This window comes from Ciconia boyciana, chromosome 4 (assembly GCF_034638445.1).
Source record: "Ciconia boyciana chromosome 4, ASM3463844v1, whole genome shotgun sequence".
NCBI lineage: Eukaryota > Metazoa > Chordata > Aves > Ciconiiformes > Ciconiidae > Ciconia > Ciconia boyciana.
Genome location: NC_132937.1, coordinates 48513453 through 48534650, shown reverse-complemented (window position 1 = coordinate 48534650; position 21198 = coordinate 48513453). Strand labels below are relative to the sequence as shown.

Sequence of the window (21198 nt, the reverse complement as noted above, 5' to 3'; positions counted from 1 at the left end):
CACCAGGGGCTCCCAAAACAGAGTCCCATGTCCTGACATTCAAAGCTCTGCTCCAAAGAACTTGGATGAGGGTTTCACAAGATGCATGGTCAGCATGGGGCAAGCCACACCAATATCAGCCTGCTACAAATAAAGGTCAAACTGGAGCTGGATACATCAGACTTCTTCAGAGCACTACATAAAATTGCTTCCACAATCTTAACAGCTAAATATATTGTTTAACTTTTCTCACCTAAAACTGAATTGCACCTATTTTATTGCTACGTACTGTATCAAAGAGGAATAATTTAACTGCACCTGTGAAGTTTGCCACCTTGTTTTATATATTATATTATAACTATGCCAAGACCTGTGCTGTTCAATAATCTCCTCCACTCTTTGTTGGTTCCTATCTGTAAGCTAGTTATTCAAGGGGTCATAGTTTTCTTTTATCCCATGTCAACTGCTTCTTTACAATTTTTGTTAGAGGACATGGTTACACTGTTTTGAAAATCTAAATATTCTTTTGACTGCCAACTCTATTATACATGCTTGTTAACTTTCAGGGACTGCAAATAGATTTGAAGTATGACTTCACTTTAAAAAATCCACTTTTCCACCATTTGTCATTCTTAAAACTTCTAATGTCTATTATGATTATGTAGATTTGCTTGGTAGAAAAATTAAAATAGTTGTTTTTTCTTCTGTACTTAGCCATTTGTGAAGCCTGAAAGCAAGTTTTGGCCCACAATTGCTCGCATTGATGACATATATGGAGATCAACATCTGGTTTGTACCTGCCCACCAATGGAAGCCTATGAATCTCCCTTTTCTGAACAGAAGAGAGCATCTTCGTAAGACTGCTTCCAGCTGCCTGGATTTCTGAGTCCACCAGGATGGCCTCTTCCTCCCAGACCTGATAGGGGATTTATATACTGTGTATATTTTGGATAATCACCATGTTTGTTAATTGAATCACTGCTCAGTTAAAATGTAAATGCAATCAATAGGTTAGGTGTAAACAAAATGTGATTGTTTCACAGCAGTTGATGTTGAAGTTGCCTTGATTCAGCATTTTGTCTGTTTTGTGCTAAAGTTTTAACAATTAACACCCAATTTGCAAAGCGACATGGAAGATATGGTTAAAAAAAGTAGAAAAGATATGCATAAGGCAATAGTAATGAATATTAACTGCAGGAGTAATTGTTTATATTTTGTAAAAAAAGATGAAGTAGATTGTTTAATTTACTTCACATATTACCACTAGCATTTCTACTGTTAATATTTCATACTGTTTTTTTTACCTACCAGTGTTAGTACTCTAATAAAATTGGTCAGAATTTTAAGTGTTGTCATGTTCTGGATTTTAACTTTTCAACTGGCTTTATCCAACAGAGCAGTACAAAATCATGAAGCTTAAGTTCCAATTTGTCAGAACTGCCACAGCAGTAACAGCTTCTACAGAAAGCAAAATACTGTTAGAGATTAACATTGAAATAAATCTCTGATTTTTTAAATGAGCTAGAATGACCAGTTTTACTGAGCAATAAAAAACTTAACTTTTTTCTGTATCACACCAATTTTTTCCTTGTAGTTCCATCTAATCCTCTCCTCTTATTCCGGAGAAGGCATGAAGCACCTTTTCTAACAGACTGTGAACTGCTTAGTATGAGTTACATCTTGTCTAACAAAGTATTCTCCTTCCACAGCTTCTCAAACCTCTTATTTTGGATACTGGCTTTGGTTTATACAGTGCACTCAACTTGCCTTGCTTTGTCATGTAAGTCTACAGCTTGCGTAAAAACTGATTCACAGCTTTAGTTCTGGCCCTCCAAGAATACAGACAGCACCCTGAGACCAGAGCCCTACTGCTATACACAATGCCACATTCAATTTCTCAGTAGCCAGAATGCAGACTTTAAACAGGAGCCTCTTCTAATCTGTTCCCAGTCAAATTTATATAAAACCGATCTCACCAGTTACACAGACAGACCGTATAAGTTACAAGCGCATTTGAAAGGAACTTGAGAACGGGTCTGTGCAGATTCATTTGCGTTTGATGCAAGTGAGCACCCCTGTAGAGACAAACTCATTCAGCCACACGAAGCAGGATTTTGGTCAATGAAGAAGCAGGTACTGGGCTAACACTCGGGCTAACACCTGGGGACAGGATCGCAGTTTTGCACCTTACAACCAGCAACTACTCAACCTCTTCTTGAAGGTCTACATGCACGCTCATGCTTGGGAGCTTTCTCTGAAGTGACACAAATTAGACTAGTGTTCACAGCACTATTTTAAGTACTGTAGGTTTGTGTCCTTTATAGTGAAAGTTTTGGGACTACAACTTTTTCATTACGTACCCTTTAGACTTCAATGGGGGCTTTAATTATACAAAGAAACTGCAGATGACAGGAGACAGGAATGGATTTCATTAAAGGAAGGTTAGGCCAGATATCAGTTTTGATGTGAAAAGCTGCACCTACATCCTAAAATGTCTAAATACATAGTGAAGAAAATTAGAATTTTATACTCTAGAATTTATTATTGAAAAGGGCGTCTTTCAGTAGCTACAGATATAGCACTAAGGGTGTAAAAAATTGTGAAAAAACCACTGTGAAAAACCCATAGTGTGAGGAAAGGACAGTCTTTCTGCATTGCCAGTCTAACTCCACAAAGTCTTGTCAAACTACTTTAATGTTTGTTAAAGGCAGTTTCATTTTGCTTGATTGTGTCTGTCACTGAAAAGATATATTAAAAAATTTGTTTACATATTTTTGTATTAAGCAGAGAACTTCCCATTGTTGACCTCAAACTGACAGATTTATCTCATCAATTAATTGGTAAAAGCTATCAAATGGAAAAAAGCATTAAAAGGTATAAAATGTTTCACAGCACTCAACTATCAAGTAAAAAGCCACAAGTCTTATGTGCTTACTGCACAGATGCAATGATTGTTACAAAGGTAAAATTACATCTGTTTTCCCCATAAAATACTCAGCCACGGTATTGTAAAACACGTAAGTTCAACAGCATATAAGAATCTGTCTACAGCTCTTCTGAACTGTATGCTTAACACTAATACCAATTCACCTACTGAACAAAGGCTGAACCCTCATTCTAGTAAGCACAGAAAAAACTGAGGAGTTAAATCTTTCAAAACTGTTCAGCAATGCCTGTTTTTTTGATATATGACTAGAGAGATAGTACCAGCATTATGTATTTTGGATGCAACTGAAATCCTAAGTAGAACAGTGGGGAGAGTCAGGAGAGAGAGAAGTTACTTATTTCAGATGAAGTGAATAAGCCATTAAGCTAACTTTCAGCCACAAAAACCAGCACTGCCATGTGCATCTCAATGATGAGTTCATTACCACACCAGGGTAAGGACAAGACCTTAAATTACTGAGAATGACATACATACTTCCGTGTATACTTCTACATAGGCCTACTTTGCAGGCTCAGGCTGTCAGTGCAGTCCTATGCCTTCGGTGGAAAACTCTGACTGATGGCTGTGCAGGGCACCCACAGCTCCCAGCTGCCCCAGGCCGGCTCTGGCAGCAAGCACTGCCAACGCCAGCGGGGCCGGAAGGGCTCCCTCCCACTCCAGTACATGGACTGAGCACTAACAAGCGTCCTTCAAACACTCAGTAGGGACCAGAGTAGCTACCTGACAGCCGCTGCTATAGAGTATGTGTGAGCCCATGGATATCCATGTCAGGTTGGGTTTTTTTATTTAATTAACAATGGCTTTTTCACTGAGAAATGAGTTAAGGAATATAAAGCCTCATGTCTGAAAAATAAGAAGCCCACCTAAAGAAAGCATTTAGTAATCTGAAAAAAAATTTCTATAAAAATGTCATTTAAATAAGTGGATAATAGTAAAAACAAAATTAGCAACTTTTCTGAATCATAAAATATTTAATAAGGTATATTTTTGGGGGGGATATATTGTATATAAAATTTCAGATCACAATATGAAGCGATTTGAACCCTCTCCAAGCTAGCACTGCCTTCAATGCCGTGTAGATGTATTGCCACTGATACAAGACCTACTAAAAGCATACAGTTTAACTAATACAGAAGTGGCTTTTTTATATGAAATATTTTTTACACAACTAGAGTGTCTTGAATACCCTCTTTAAGTGCAAAAAACACAGATCACTTTACACTAATGCAGCAACAATGCATTCATATTGTTCTCATTAGTCATTAGTAGTCAACTTGCATAAGATACAAGAAAAGCACAATGAAGCTCACAAAAATAGACTAAAAATCAGCCTGTTCTTGCAAAAAAATACAGCATAATGGAAGAAAAAGACAAAAAAGGATTATGCACACCACAGAATTTGCTGTTCTTTAATCCAGCTGGCTTAAGTGCTGTTTCTGTTTTTTTGCTGTTTTTTGTGGGTTTTTGTTTTGGTTTGGGGTTTTTTTTGTAAATCAAACCACATGGACCAGGCACAACTAATATTCAGGAGGCAGTGTGTAGCTAAACTTCACTAACTTTTTGTCATCCCCACAATTTATTTTCCTCTGTCCTGAGGTAGTTACAAAAAAACAAATCATAAATTAAGCATCAGCTAGGCCAGTAAAAGCTGAGGCTTTTATTTTTATTTTCTTTAAAAACTATTTGTTAACTGGCCAAAACTACCCTTGATGTTAAAAGACAGCTGAGAATTAGAGTTCTCACTACACCAAAAAGATGGCTATGAGGGGAAGAGGGTTAGCTGCTTCAAAATGTGACAATATATTGAGTCCCATCAAGCTGGCTGGTCCACTGTTGAATTTCCCATGTTTATTCTCCTTTACTGTCTATAAAGTCACTGGGAGAAGTACGGAAGGATCTGAGCACATCATCGTCCTTTACTGTAACCAGGGAAGAACTGGTCCAGTAGTGTCTGCAGTATCTTGTTGGGAACCATGGTGTAGCCCTTTCCCAGGTCATAGCGGCAGGCAGGGCAGGTGAAGACTTCAGCTCTGAAGGAGCGCTGTAAACAACTCTAGGACATTCAAAGACAGAGAAGTAAATTGTGAGAACTTTGTTTTAGACTGACAGCTTACCCAGCAAGAACTAAGGAATCACTGTAAACCAAAGATGCAATCTGCTGTACTACCAGAAAAAAGGAAGTCAATACCAAGCCCTCTGGCACCTACCTCTGCCTCTATGACTACAATGTCCTAACAAAGAAACCCTGCTCTGGGCTGGGATGTGAAACATTGAGCTTGGAAGGAATTAATCACTACTGAGATTTCCCCTTCATTTCCAGTAGTGCCTTCCTGTGAATCACAGCCACGTCTGCAGCTTCCTGGTTAGATTGCTACAGTTTTCCAGACCTTCATTTCAAGAGGAAGGTGAGTATACCAGGTACATTGTTTGTGTAACAATCTCTGTCTACCTCATCAGATGAGATTCAGTTAAGCCTTAAAGACATATGTAGAATAATACAGTCTCTAACACATTAGCATCAGTGCTGCCCTCCTTACTATGTTACCACAGGCTGCAGAGCCCAGGCATGTGAGCTGAATATGAGAAATTTATCAGGGCAGATCTGTGCCCAAACAACAATAGCAGCTTCCTATCAAACTATTCCTTACAACTTTAACTGGATGTTATTTTGTATTTGCAAATATTTACTGACATCTTAAAATTCCGTGCTTTCTGAGTTTGTTGCCATTCAGCTTTCTCTTCTCCATGGTTTTCCAATTTCCATAATTCTAAATATTAACCCCTTTATAATACTTTTTATGTTTTTTTTTAAGGAGCCATAATCGTTCTACGTGTGCAGGCCATCCAAAACACCACAGTGATTTTTACTGGAGTGATACATATCTTCTTGAACAGTGAACTTGCATTATCAGATATTTACTAGGATGATAATAGTCTGAGTCCTTTGAGGCTCTTAGGCAGAAATAGTAGGTATGGCAGGCACAGTTCAAATATGCACAAATCAGCCCATGATTCTATACACACTCGTGCTACAGAAATTAACTCTAGTACAAACTGGATTCCAAACTCCTTACATTATATCCAACTGATCAAGATTTTAAAATACATGAGTTATAAATTGACTTCTGTGGCTCTCCTACCAAACATAAACAATGCCAAGAATAACAAGACAACATAACTGACTCCAAATAGGCCCAAATAATTTTCTTGTATTTACCCTGCACCCTTTCAACTATTCTTAATAAGTGTTACACAATTATAAAATCTGGTTTTATTCCTTAACTATGTAAAATTAAACTATTGTTACTGTACCAACATCTAGCTCCTGGACCAAACCAATTCCTAGTGTAATTCCACTGACCACAAAGGAATGAGAGCAATGGTAAACTTCACCCATTATGCCTATCAGGAACTATACTAAATATACTTCCACTCTATATTACATAAAATTAAGGTTACACAGCAATCACTGAATGCAAACTTGTCACATGTTTTTGCTCAGAATGTTAGGCAATAATTATTGTATTTCTAAAACACATATGGCTTTGGTGACTGGTGTCTCAGAGCCAAGAAAACAGCCCAGAGCAAGACCGAGTTTATTCTTACTTTACAGACGTTGTGGAGGCACTCTGTTGTCACTGGCTGGTAAACCAGCTCCTGGCAGCAGACACACATAAAGGATTGTTCCAGTTTCTTCAGAAAATTCTAGTGTAGGGCAAAGGAATAAAAAAGACAAACTCTGTTACAGTTCTCGTAAATGCCACTTATTACATAAAGATGATGAACTTCCAGAAGTTCTTAAGTCCTCCATATCCGTGACTGCAGCTTTCTAAAAGTAATCAGGAAGCAGGTCCGTAACTGCTTAATTTCCCTGCTCTTCCACAAATCAGAGAACTAATGTTTTAAAGATTATTTACTTGTTTGTGTGAATATTGCTATAAACGAAATGAAACAGACTGGAGGGCCCCTCATGCCTGAATCTTAGCATAGGTCAGAAAATTTAGTAATTGTGTTTAGTAACTGCTGCTAGAAATTTGCATGTCCCTGAAAGATCTCTGCTTCTTTGCCAACGGAATTTCTGCTAAGAAAGCCACTTCTGCATCTCCTGCTGTGCTGATGGATTATGGCTAGCTTAATGGCTTCTCTCCTCAGGCCAAATTCTCTGCAGTGTGTAAATCAGCCTCCCTGGTTTTAAATATTCTCAGGACATCTCTGAGGAATCTCAAGATACATTTGTATCAGGTGTTTTACACACACAAGCATGCTTGTCTCTGGCATGTCAGTGATCTCCAAATGTCTCAAGAATACAAGCTTAGGTATAGAAAAAAAAGCAGATCTACAGGTAATAAAAATTCTTTGTAACAATTTTTAAAATACCAGATTTAACGTAAACCACATTTTATTTAGTTAAAAGGGAAGGTGGTTGTTTCAAGCAGAAAGATTTACATTTTCACAGTAGTGACCCAAAGCTACCAGTGATTCCTATTGCCTTTAGTGGCAACCAAATGGAAATCTTACCAAAATTATGGGTAGGAATCTGTAGAAAAAGGACTTCTCAGTAACTCAACTGCTTTTAAATTACTGTTTTCTCCTTTTTACAAACACATATCTCTATTGCCTGTCATCATGCACAATTTTAAGAGCTGAAATTCCTTCTAGTCATTACAGACACTGGATAGAAGACAGATAACAACAAATAACTTTATCAGTTCCTACACAAAGACAACCGCAGCAGCATTATAGCAAAAACTTGTACTGTAAGTGGAAGAATAGGGACTTCAAGATGCTTTTTCTGTTACAGAAGCACCGTAAATAGCCACTGGTATTTCTCAAATACACTAATTATGTATGTCAATTTTTAGATATTCATTTTCCAACCAATGGCTTGTTTTTCACTGTTATCAAGTTATTTTATCTTCTCAGTGCCTTGATTTCTTCTGCAAAACAGATAAAAATAACTATTAACTTGACATTGATAAGACTAGTTATCACTGGAAGACATAATAATTCAGGAGATATTCCTTTTGTGGACTTTTTTTATACTAGTGTCTATAGTCTCCACTCTTGAGCTATTCTTGCTATTTTCTTGACATTGAGGGGGAGGAAAGTATTTTCTCTCTTACTTAAGGTTCCCTCTCTACAGAGTGGGATAATCTAGATTTGGATGAAAATATTTTCATTTCGTATCTAAATTTGAAGATGACAGGAGTTCTATCTTCTTAAACAAAGCAAGCAAGCTGTGTTTTCTGTCATAAAATTATTTTCTGTCTAAACAAAAAGTAGTGACTAGAACCATCTTTCTTCGTGTCTGATTTCTCACATCAGCACAGCACAAAAATACATTCATAATTTCAGAGAAAAAATGCTCCCTTCAAAAATTAAAAGAAAAAAAAGCCACTTCTAACTTCAAAATGTTTTTTGAGCAAAAATCTCTCTATTATGCAAGTGTAAACCGAGCTATCAATAGCAAATTGTACAAGTGAGGATTATTTTATTGAAATCAAAGTCTTACAAATAAAAATAATGCTAGACACAGTCTGTATTCAGCAAAAGTTCAACAAGCAAATTAGGTTTTAAGAGACACTCAAGATTTCTCCTATCAGTCTAAAGAAAAGGTAAACATTAAAAGTTACGCATGCAGCAAACATACTGGTCCTTCCTTAAGAGAAGCAAGCACTTCATCCCACAGTTTCTGGTTCATACAGTCTTCTCTAATTAGCCATTGCTGCTCTTGGGTCAGCTGGAAAGCCTCTCCTTTCCCTCCATCTCCCATTCTCATGGCTTTGGGTGTATTCATAGGTTCCTCTATACCTGCTTAAGATTATGATCATCAGATGCAGTAATAACAGAGTATTAGTCTGAACTAATAAAAAGGGAAGACAAAACTGTTTCTAGAAGGTTAAAACATGGGTTACACTCATGAAATGCGGCAATCAAATCCCTACTCCAACTCATACTGTTCAGCATGTTTTGGACTGCAGCACACAGGTGCACAGAAGACTGCTCATTTTTCTACAGAGCTTAAGAGAAAAAAAAACTGTAAGAGTAGTAAATAGGATAAGATCCCTACACTAGTACTTAATTACAGAGCATGTGCTTATCAATTTCCATTAGTATTCCAACTAACTTTACACTTCTGCAAAGTTTTCATGCTACTGGCTTAATAAATGTCACATGTCAGACCTTGCTGATGAATGCTAAAAAAGTAAAAAGAAATACCATCATCAATTGTCCTTTTCTGGTTTCCGTTACTCTGGCTGGTTGGCTCCTGTTTCACAGTTTGCTTTTTAACCTTATCTTTCTTCTCCTTACTAGCCATGGCTTCCAAATAACCTTCTGGATACTAAAATAAAAAAGCATCAATTTGTAACAAAACCCACTGGCATACAGGAATTCCCAAATACCAACAAGACTAGTTTCTAAAAGACTTTAAAACCCTGTGACTACACATTGAAATAGATACAAAATAATTTTTAAAACCCTACATGATGGAGAAAACATTTAAATTAGTATCTATTACTAAGAAAGTGTAGTCAAGTCAAAGAATCTAATCCAGACTGGACTGTATTAAAAGGAACCCAGTATCTGTGCCCTTACAACTATACAAATCAGTTAGGCAAAGTTGAAGATGATGGTATGCTGTAAGATATACCATTGTCTTGCTGAGAAAAGAAACAGTATGTTAATTCTTTCCATCTTTCATGGATTCTGCCGTGCCCAAGTCCTCATGGGTCAGTTTATTTCTGTGCCTGAAATACACTATCCATACAAACTCCTCAGTCACATGGAGGGAGAAATACATAAAAATGCACAGCTTTTTTGATTTCTCAGACAGACTCGGATATAACAATAGTAGCCTGCAGAAATTCTTTCCAGCCTAAGGATCGCAAAACTGGATTCAAACTCTTAATTCTCCAATCCATATATGCAAAGCAATTCACTGCTAAGGCAGAAAGCTTCATCCACCGTTCCTTCTGCTGTGTCACTATTACATGATTCTTTCAGTCTGCAGATAATCTGTGGTGGTTTTTGGCATTAAATCCTGCCACAGTGAAGTACAAGAAAAAAATGGGGCTTTAGTTTAACTGATTTCTATTTCTGGAATTCATTTACTGGAACTGAGAATAAAAACAACTGTGCAACTTCTGATTCAAACCTGTACGCTCAGACCCAGTTTCTTTGACCGCTCCATTCCTTCTGAAGTCCAAGGTGCAGGCTCTACATCATCTCTCCTCAGAAGATAGCGCCAAACTAAAAATCCACATTTCCCAATTTCTGGCCAATATTTCACCACCTAAAGAACAATATAAAATTACTGCCATTATTTTATCACAAGCCAAACACATGCATATAGTCGTACTTTAACTGTTCAAGAAGAAATGAGAAGACTAAGTCATACATTACTATTATACAGCAGCTCTTCCCTCAGGTGCAAAATTTTTGTATTTTTGATAAATACAGTGCTCTTAAAAGGCACACATCTTTATTTCAGATGCTGAGAAGTCATTAACACACAAAAAGCTAGAATATAGTTGGAAGGAGTGAGGAAATAATTTGATTTCCAGGGATGAATGAATATGACTCAGTAAGCACGTATAAAGTAGCTTACATATTCAACTTTACATATCCTATTATGGATTATGTTCTGTTATCACTGCTCTGAATAATTTCATTCCAATTCTTTGCAGAATAAGCTAAGGCTAAAAAGCTATCATGGAGAAAAAAATAATTATTTCTTTTAAGTAATAATGAACAATTTGAAAACACATATGAGACTTTTTAAAACAGCTTATGTTGCACTCAGTAGAAATCACAATACCTTGTAAATGCCATCGTATCTGTTGCCCTCCTCTGGGGCATATTTGCTGATCCGCCGTCCTTTTGAACTGCGCACTACTCTGACTGGCTTACCAGCTCTCCAATTCTTAGACTCTGCTCCATTTTTGTCATCCAGTGGGGCATCACAGTTAAGGGCCAATGCCCTAGAAAGAGATTTAAACTCTTCATAAACTAGATTGCTTCACACAACAGATTTTTGAGAATTAATGTCTAATTAATTACGCTTTATCAATGTCTAATTATGCTTTATCAAGCAGCATAGAAATTTTCAGTATATTCTTTAACAACTGCAGAAATGAAGGAAGCAGTGAGATCCATGCTACCATGTATGGTAAGACAAAAAATGGCAACACAAACTATTTTGTTGTCAAGGTTCCAGATGAAAACTCAGCTGATATTGCTAAATAAAACAAACTGATCCTTTTATATTTAATATTCTTAATTTTTAAAAATAATCCCTTCCTAAAGAGCACTGAGGGAATTAAAAGAAAATTATAACAAAAGGCAAACGTTCCCTATCGCTATTCCCCATTAACTGCAGATTTTAAGTGCATACACAAAAGTAATGAATATGATGAAAAACACTATAGAGAAAAAAGTACATAGTAACCATCCAAAAAACTCTAAGTAACTGAAGTGTCTCACATAATACATAAATTGCCTCAGAGTAGGAGTTAAATAATAGTAGCTAACTCAAGGACAAGCAAACCCCTTTATCCACTAACTACATGAAGACCCTCTTCTAGAAACCTGGAGCAAGACAATATTAATACCTACTAGACGAAGCTGCCATAATGAACAGTATTTCTACTACCACAGCCTGATTTGACCAGGGACTGAAAACCCTTCAGAATCAGACTCAAACCAAACCATGGATCTCAGAATGGAAGAAACAATACGGTTTATAAGCAGCCATGGTACGAGTATAAAACCCACATTGTACAGAACAGTAAGAGACAGGCATACAATGCTGACTTTAAAAATGTTTCTTATATAAAAACAAAATGTAAAAAAGGAAAAATATCTGGAAGCAAAACCAATACTGATTCAACCACATGGAATCATAATAATCTTCAGTATCAAAGCGCTTGAAAACTTGTATCAAAATCAGTAACTGAGAGCAACACCGTGTTATACTCGATGCACACTAGCACCTGCAAAGCTACAAGGCAAGCTTTGCCAGTGGATTTCTCATTTGCTAAGAGCAGAGAAATGCTGAGACTAAGGAGTCCAGCTTTTAATTCTGTTTCTCAAAGCAAGTTTGCTCTATTCACTAAATAGGCTTCTAAACCTATTGCTTAAACCTACTTCCATCTTCCTTCCCTCCTTGTTCTTGTTCACATCACGTCCCCTCTCTCCCTCCCTTCCTCCCTCTGTCCCTTTCTCAGCAGCCAAGTCAGGCTTTTCCTCTCTCTCTTCTAAGTACCACAAAAAAAGCCTGAAAGAATCCCTCTCCACTCTGCTTGACAGCAACACATCATATCTAAAAACAGACCTGGCAAAGAAAAGGTCTCAGTCAATCTCAGCACCCCACAGGTGTGAAGTGGTCAGTTGCATAACAAGAGATTATGCTCTTAAAAATAGAAAAGGACGGAGTAAACTCTTTGAACTCTTTGTTCAGGTAGGCTTTTAGAGGACGTAAAAACACTTTAAGCAGATGTCTAATTCATCTTTTGGACATATATTTTATTTTTCAAGCACCTGTTTTTGATAAAGCAACACTCTCATTCCTTGCTTTTAATAGAAAACTATGATGGAAGAAACGGCTAGCAAAATAGGAAAGATTTAATATGGGAAAATGAACATGCTTTCTTCCTACTTAAATTTCATAACTGATTTAACCATTGAAGAAGAAACTGAAGAAGAAACTTAAAAAGAAACACCCAGAATAGAAAACTTCCACCGAAGAGTTCTGACAAACTTCTCATTAAATTCAAACACAGTCCTCTAAAGGAAATTGTAGGACCATTTCAACCAGAGACATGCCTAACAGCTGCACTAGCAATATAGCAATGTATTTCATTGAGGTGCAAGTGTTTCTTTAAATCAACAAAACATAACGCTTGATAAAATGCCTCTTGGCAGCAAGAGGCACCACTGTTTACAAAAGTAGCAGGTACAAGAGTGAATGAATTTAGCAAAATGGTAGTTTTAAGTTAAAGCACTACAACCCAGCTCTTTGTTTTGGAATACTTTCTAACTTTATCTTCAAAACTTACCTATTCATGTGTGTTAATGTCTGATCAAATGAATGTTCTCCAATCCTTTTATTGCCAGAAAGATCTCTACCTCCACTCCCAGTGTAAGTGAATTCATCTCCTCGATCCTGTGCAAGAAGATTATCCTTTGTTTTAACACTCCAAAGTAAAGCAACTCAATTGAAAAAAAAAATGCAACTTCATTTTTTCTATTTACTCAGACAGAGAAAAACTATACTCCAGGGCATGGAAAGATGCGTTTTCAATTTCAGCGTCACTGTCCTCCTACAGTAGTTGTGCCAGCACAAACCTACTGTCTGGATGTAACATATGCACCAGAAAATTCTTATTAAAAAATCGCCTGCCTTAAAAAATTGGACTTTCACATCTTTTAAAAAGCTGTTTTAAAAAAAAAAAAAAAAAACTTCTGAGGAAGGGAACACATTCTAGCAAGTGGTTACTTGCTCTGGAGCTTTCATTTAGTTTACGAGAATATAATGTGTGTAAAATACATAATAAATACCTTGGAGGGATCACTTCAGCTTGTGCAAAGGGCTAAGTGCTAATAAGTACAAACAGCTCTGCCTTAAGTACAAGGCAGGTGCTTTAATGCAATAATAATCCCAGCTCTTCTGAACTAGTAAGAGTTTAAACTCATTTAGATTTGCATTTTGTAAGCTGACATAATTCTGTAGTATATTTCCTACATAGAATTTTCTTTAAATTGAAAGAAGGTTGATAAAATCTTTTACCATGAACTCTAAAAACAGTCAAAATCTATATACACATAAGTAAAGCCAGTATTACTATTTTCTGTAGGAAATACGTCACAGAAATTCATATTACTCCTGGCAAATTCAAATATTTCTAGAAAGATATAAATATATTTAATATGATATCTCTTTGGAGATGCAAATTTTGTACAAAGCATGAAGCAACAGTAGAAGATAAATACTTAATAGGAAAATAATGTTTATATGAATTTTTATAGCAAAAATCTGAGCATACTTGTACGCAGTAGTAAAATTCAGTCAATTTCTTACCACTATTAAAAGTCTGACATTATTAAGGATCCAGTGCAAGACTGTTACAGATATTTCATGACTGACAACAGCAGAAAAAGAGAAAGTTAGAAAGAGAAATGCTGGTTGAACAAGGCCATAGATTAATTATAGAAATGATGTTTATTTTATTCTGTGTAGGGAAAACCTGACAGAAATTCAGCTGCGGTATTAGAGTATTTCTCATTAAAAATTTATCTAGACATAATAACAAGCAAGTTCTATGAAGTTAAAAAAATACTCAAAAACTAACAAAGACATGTAGAAACTCTGGTATATCCTTTCTTAAAACAGTCTATTTATTCTGCTCAATTAATCTCTAAAAAATAACAGAAATAGAATGATGTTGTACAAGGACAATATATGAAATGACTTCAAAAGAATGAAAGACCAACAAGACAAGAACTATTTACTAAGAAAGGACGTAAAATAAATTGTATAAAATAAGGTACCACAAAATTGAGCTATGTTTATTTTTTCAGTGATTGTCAAGGCGAACAAAATGCACAGATCACACAAAGACAATTGTGATAATAATAATATGAATAGGGATGGATTTTCTTGATGAATCATGCCCATTTAAACAAATTACATTTTAACACTGAGTAAGAGGCTTGTGCCAAGTTCAGAAAATGAGAAAGATGTATCTTGGAAAGTCACGAATCCAGAATGATTTGGGTTTCATAACAAAGAAGAAACTGAACACATGTTCATGGTGTGACAGAGTGGGGAAAAATGCTAAGGCAGTTTTTTGATGTACAAGCAGAAATAAACTGAAACTGGAAGGTGATTTTTCCCTCTTTTTAGAACATAATGTTGAGACAAATATTGAAATAACATATATGTAAGAATGTAAAAAAATAGAAGAAAAACAGAAACACTACATATGCGAGCAAAACGGAGAAAATGATTTTCAAGACAAGACAGGTTCTTGACGAACTCTTTTGTTTATCAACAACTAGCTAGAACAATCTTCACGTGAAGAAAGTACTGAATAGACTTTTTTTTGGCGTAACAGACAAATACAAATCAAGGACAAACTTCTATAGATTTAAGCCAAAAAAACTCAAGTGAGAAGGCATAAATGCAACAGTATTCATAATTAACTACTAGAACACACTTCTATGGAAAATGGGTTAAATGTAAAAGGGCTAAAAGTATCAAACTTCCAATGCCTTCAGAGAAAGACTGAGTGGTTCTCTAGGTGGTACTCTGTAACAGGCAACCAGAAGACATGGTGCTTGAAGAGACAGCATGGAGATAAGGCCTATACACACATGGTCACCTCTTCAACAGATTCCACACTTGATAGGTTAAATTTGCTTTTCTTTAATTATCCAAGTGTTCCATGCACAAATAGGCAAAACTATATGGATTTAGGGGAAACTGGAAATCCAGAGGAAGAAAAATGGAGGAGAAATGGAACAATTACAGAGCTTAATTGTTAAAGGTCAAATAACAAGAAGATGGCATCTTTTAACACCCCCCAGCATAAGGAAGGCTCATTTCTGCTCTACTTCTCAGAAGAACTATGTTCACTTATTTCACATCAGATATATTTAAAAAAAAAAAAAAAAAAAAAGATTGCAGGGAACAAAGACACACAGTTCCTAGAATTGGAGGAAAATGACAGAGACCTTGCTATACAGGGTGCTGGTCTGGACTGGATGAAGAGAAATGGGGAGGACATTTGAACCTCTGATATGAGTTCAACTCCTAAAGAAGGAGAGGAAGAAGGCTCAGGAGAATAAGTAAGTGCTTGCAGAGAGAGAAAATCTAGAATGACAAAAGTAAGTGATGCACAGACACAGAGTCCTTAGAGTGGAATAAATGTGGATATGAATACAGCTCATGACAAGCAGAAGTGAAATGGCAATACTAGTAGTCTGGAAACCTAATGGGAGACTATAGAACCTACTTCCATCATGGTTATGGTGTATGAAAGTGGAATATGCCAGGAATATTCACACAGCTTATTATTTGGGATCTTTCGATGAGTAATGACTCATTAAAGCAATTTCTCCATAGCTTTGAGTTCTGAGTCTGTCTATAGACAAAGCAGGATCTGCCTACCACCTGCAACAATGTTCAACTGATAGCCTGTATGTGACAGGTAAAGGTGTAAAGTTTTTTATTTTCAAGCAGATCAGAAAGCAGAGCTTAGGACACTGCTACTGCTGTGAATTCTGCATTCAATAGTTAAAGTATTTGGCAAAAGGAATTATTGATGTCTGTATGTCCTTCTTTAAGAAACAAAATAACTGTCAAAAAGGCTATGAAACAGTCTTATCTTTTCCCTTCTCTTCCTTCTTCCTACCTTTTCCATGTTTTCTTACCTTAAAATATGTAACTGTGCCATTTCTCTTCTGCTTTCCACATCTTAATTCAACTTCCTTGCACCAAAACTTTCTTTCAACAGCTAGTAAGAACTTTGTTTTACTGAGGTGAAACTGATGAATTGAGGGGTTGATGAACTGATGAAATTTGGGGGTTTCTTGCATTAAAAAAGCCAATACGATTTTGATTAATATGACAAAGCAAAATAAAAAAGCACTAAGCCTTTTTAAATGAAGTTATTAAATCCAAGACAAATATTAACTATCAGACAATTACCTTTGAAAGGATTTTCTTTCCCTAGTAGTAGGGATACCTGAAACTGAATCATGTCATCATTCATCTCCACTGAAGTCTCCCAGGTCTGTATGCATATAAGTGCTGACATAATTGGTCTATCTGCCCAATTGTCTGATTTGTTTTTTATAATTTCATGGTTTAGCACTGCAGTAAAAGGTGCCAATTAAAAAGGAAGGGCTAAATTACATATTTCATTTACAAATCAATAAAAAATACCTTGCATTAAGTGCAGAGCTTCTATGTATCATAATCGGTGTTTCTGAGTAGCTTAAATAGTTTCTGAGAGCTTGAATATATCATAATTGGTGTTGCTGTCAAGGGCGGTTTGCGCCCTTGACAGCAAGAACCTGACAGTATCGTGGCATATTCCACCACAACGAAAACATTTAACCATTTTAGTGTCAGCCAATCTGTATCTCTGAACAATAAGTAAGACAGCTTCAAAGCAGGAAACAGCAGAAGGTGGCTAACTGGTGATGGAAGTAGGTCAACATTTTGAAAAATAACTCCCAAATTAAAGTACTAGACAACTACTGTATGTGCACCGCTTTGAGGTTTTTCGTATTCCTTTCAATGTTCAGTGCCAAAATGGTGGATTTCCAGACCTTTAAACGAAACATTAATATGTAAACAATTCAGGCTACCCAATCTGCATTCATTATCTTCCACTCTGTTCAAAATCAGTTCTGATTTCAGACCAGGTTCACCAAAGATACAACACACAGAAAGCCTTTTCAGGTCAAAGACCCTATTCTGTAGTGGGAGATTACTTAGGAGAAACAACAGTTTTCTGAGACAACATTTTAAAATTACAATTATCTTTGACTATTTGTTGAAGATCTCTCATTGCTTTTCTGAGGGCAAAAAATCCTGCAATCTGTGTGAGTAATTTAATTAGCCTACTATAACCCTAGTTAAAGCAAGGCAAGGAAAATCTTGCCTGTCTAAAAGACATGCACTTGCTATTTGACATTCATTTATCTCTATACATATTATTAGAATTTGTTACTTTCATCCTTCTTTTATTTTCTGTATTTAAATAAAAGATTAATATCATAAGAATTAATTTTTATAAGTGTTGATGTGAAAAATCTATGAAGTCCAGCAAGAAACTCATGGCTTGACACAACAAAGATTAGTATAATCATGCTGATCCTTCATAATTTTATGAAGGGAGTACATTGATTACACTCCATATATTGCACTAATATGACTAATGTCTCTTGAAAATGTATGAATTTCAGAAAGAAAGTGTCTCAGTATGTTAGGCACTCACAAACAGAAACCAAGGCCTATGTCCTTGCCCTAAGGCACTGTTCCAGACAGAATGCTTCTTGGAAAGCATGAAATATTGAAAAAAGAGCTAAATGGTGCTTTGCTAAGCATTGGCAACATGAATTTCTACTTTTTAATCTGCTTTATCATTGTGTCAAATGGGTTCCTTGATGCTTTAGAAACAACCAGATATGCAAAGTCCTGAAAATGAACTTTGGAAAGCACAGATAGGAGCAGTATAGACACAGACTCCACACCCCATTATGAAAGAAGCTGACAAATAGGCAGGTAAGACTACTTTGACAGATGTAGTAATAGCAGTAAAAAAATGACAAAAAGCATCTGCGTAACAAAATAAGGCTTTTCAGAATGTGAAAGTAATCCTGAATATAATGCAGGTACAGAGGAGACAATGAAATTCAGAAAATAATGCATGAAAGGTATTTTTTAGTATTGATTAGCATTTTGTATGGACTGACACCTAACAATATGGAATAACAGAAAAGATGGAGAGGAGACTGTTGCAGAACAGGAGCTGTCCTGCAAATCTGAAACACTGCTAAGAAGTAAGTATTAAAGCCACTGCCCTACCAATTACGTCAACTATGTCCTTAGTATTGGAGATAACAAGAGTGGACAGATAACACATCTGAGTAAAAAGGAAGATATTTGGTAGCTATCGTATAGTGAGATACTCAAATTTTTTCACATTACATTGGAGCTCCAAGCAGGTTCCAAACCAGTAGGGTGCTTAGACCTTGGAAATGTGACGGCTTTTGAAAACAGCAAGTTTCATGGTGTCAAGCATCAGGTTTTCAGCTACATACTCAATCCAGGTGACTCGCAATAGAGAGACCCTCAGTGTAATGGCTGTAATGAACTTGTTATGTTGAATTCTCAGTACTATAAAACAGAGGTGGGAAAATCTGAAAGGAACTGTTCCCTTGGTAACATAGTCAGCATGGCATGATAATTCAGAAAATTTATATAGGATACTACATCTCTTTTGTACCAGGGCTCACACTGGATTCAGATGACACAGGTAAACTCAGCAAACTGGTTAATAAAGCAGCAGGTCATACACACATATCTAGGTAAACCGCTAGTCACAATGGTCTTTGGATATAAAACACTGACTCAGACATGAGGCTCCTATTGCCACTCTGTTTGGATTTAAAGCCATTTAACTGTATAATTCACTACAGTACTGGCACTGCACCTTTGGCACTGGTGGAACTGATCAAGTGCTTTCACTGTGCAATGCACACTAAGCAGAGGTTCTGAAACACTATATCCTCATCACAGAGCTTGGGCAAATCTAGTGAGCTAAATACTGTTTATTTGCAACTGGACTATTTCAAACAAGTGCAATAACAGTTGTACTAACACCTTGGAACTGATTACCTGAACACAAGATTAATGCAAAGACACAGAACATTTAAAATGACAGCAAGCCATTTCATGAAGTGGTTTTTGAATGTTATGTTCCAGGCACTGAATGGATTTCGTATAAAATAATCAACGAACCTAAGCAACGAGTATATTTGGGGTCCCTTTTGAGTCATTAGAGATGCTATTCTCTTTTATACTCTCAGAATCTTTTACAAGAGGATGCGAATGATCACAGAAGATATTATTCTCCCAGAGATTCTGAATCTCAGTTCAGAGATTTCTCGTATGATCCTATATGCAAAAGCACTTAAAGAAGAAACAATCTTCGTTCAGATTAAACTAAGCACACCACACAATTAATGTACCATCTTTACAACACTACCTCAACCCAGCAGAAACATGTATCTTGAAACTTTTAAAAATAAACAGCAGTTTTAACCCTCATATGTAAAAACAATGACACAAAATAGGAGGGCAATTTTTCAGCACAAAAGTGAAATTTCTTCAGTGATTGATTTGATGAACAGACAAGTCAAAATACTTTTATCATGAACACTGTGATTGAACAATCACTGTTAATGTCCAATATCTAGTTTTTAAATGTTAGTCTATTCTGAAATAATTATTAGATTTTAAATTCCTGAAAGACTTCTGAATTTCTTCAGCTAATGTTCCTACTATGGTTACTATCAAGAACAAGACCAGGAGATCAGCAATATTATCACATTCAAGACCCTACAGCTAACTGTTGTAATACTGTATCTTAAATAGGTTATCCATGTAACTTGTCACTAAAATTCAAGGTTAAACATTTACAAGAGAGAGATTAATGTGCAAACATTTTATACGCATTTACTTAAGAATGAGGTTAAGCTTCATGTGCAAAACAATTTCACCCAATTTTGTAAACTATGACTGTACCCCTTCTCAATCTTGAGGGCAGATCCTGTACTGACAGAACTCGTCGTTACTGAGCACTCCAATACATCCAGAACATCCCAACTTGAGCAAAGTTGCAGACAAGTCTGGGTCTGCAGGATTTTAAGTTTCCAAATGCATAGCATAAAAATGGCATGATCTGAAAGCCAGACAGTGAATTCTATTTCCTGCAATATATTTTTGTAATTATTTTATCCCAGTAGTGAACTGTTAATTTAAAGCCACAAGAAGAGCATTAAGATGGCACATGTCAGCAGTGTGCATAAATAGTGCATAAAGTTTATAAACATACAGTAAAACAGTCTTCCAAAACACATTTATTTCTCAACTTTGTAAAAACTTAAACACAAGTACCTATGTCATACCATTGAAATTCAAGTAAGAGCCACCTCTCTTTTCTTGTTCTCATACAATAAAGTGACTAGATGTGAGCAGAGGATTTTATCTGAATTTGTATTTAAAAGTTTTGTTCCTGGAATGAGATACTGTACTTAAGATACTTATAGTACAGAATTTGATTTTTCTGTGGATATTTTTACAGGACTTTAATTTCAACCTTTTCCAAAAAACAGGGAAAATGGAAGTAAATTGGGAAATAAAATCTGGTATATGAAAAAAGAACTGAAGAAAAACTCATTCCAAAAATGCACCTGGAAAAAAAAAAAATTCCTCTTTGCATTCTTAGTTTAGATAATTGCAAAAAGGCTGACATTCACAGAAATTTAGGGTATCTTCTGCAATATTTCTCCCCAGCTATGCCTCTTCAAAATTATATATGTCATCTAGACTATGACAGTACGTAGGTGTCCACAAAAACACATGATCACAACATCACTTAGGTCAACTGGAAAAGACATGCAAAGGATTCAATTAAGTTTATTAAATATTTTGAATTGAATAATTACAGCAGCAGAAATAAGGGGACATCAGTATT

At 36.0% G+C, this 21198-nt stretch overlaps 2 protein-coding genes across 5 annotated transcripts in view; one reads left to right on the top strand and one right to left on the bottom strand.

Annotated features, from left to right (window-relative positions):
• Positions 1–1489, top strand: part of GLDC (glycine decarboxylase) — a 47997-nt gene extending 46508 nt beyond the window's left edge. Inside the window, exon 25 of the mRNA XM_072860075.1 lies at positions 694–1489. Within this exon, the coding sequence (XP_072716176.1) occupies positions 694–837 (144 nt within the window). The 3' untranslated portion in view covers positions 838–1489. The remainder of the gene's footprint in view (positions 1–693) is intronic.
• A 2198-nt stretch (positions 1490–3687) lies between these two features.
• UHRF2 (ubiquitin like with PHD and ring finger domains 2) overlaps positions 3688–21198 on the bottom strand; it is a 94999-nt gene continuing 77488 nt past the window's right edge. For 2 of the 4 annotated variants that reach the window (XM_072858760.1, XM_072858762.1), the window contains 7 exons: positions 12985–13091; positions 10746–10908; positions 10083–10220; positions 9146–9269; positions 8577–8740; positions 6533–6631; positions 3688–4979 (listed from right to left, as the gene is read on the bottom strand). In XM_072858760.1, the coding sequence (XP_072714861.1) occupies positions 4833–4979; positions 6533–6631; positions 8577–8740; positions 9146–9269; positions 10083–10220; positions 10746–10908; positions 12985–13091 (942 nt within the window). In that variant the 3' untranslated portion in view covers positions 3688–4832. The remainder of the gene's footprint in view (positions 4980–6532; positions 6632–8576; positions 8741–9145; positions 9270–10082; positions 10221–10745; positions 10909–12984; positions 13092–21198) is intronic. The other 2 variants (XM_072858761.1, XM_072858763.1) reach the window with 1 other exon arrangement.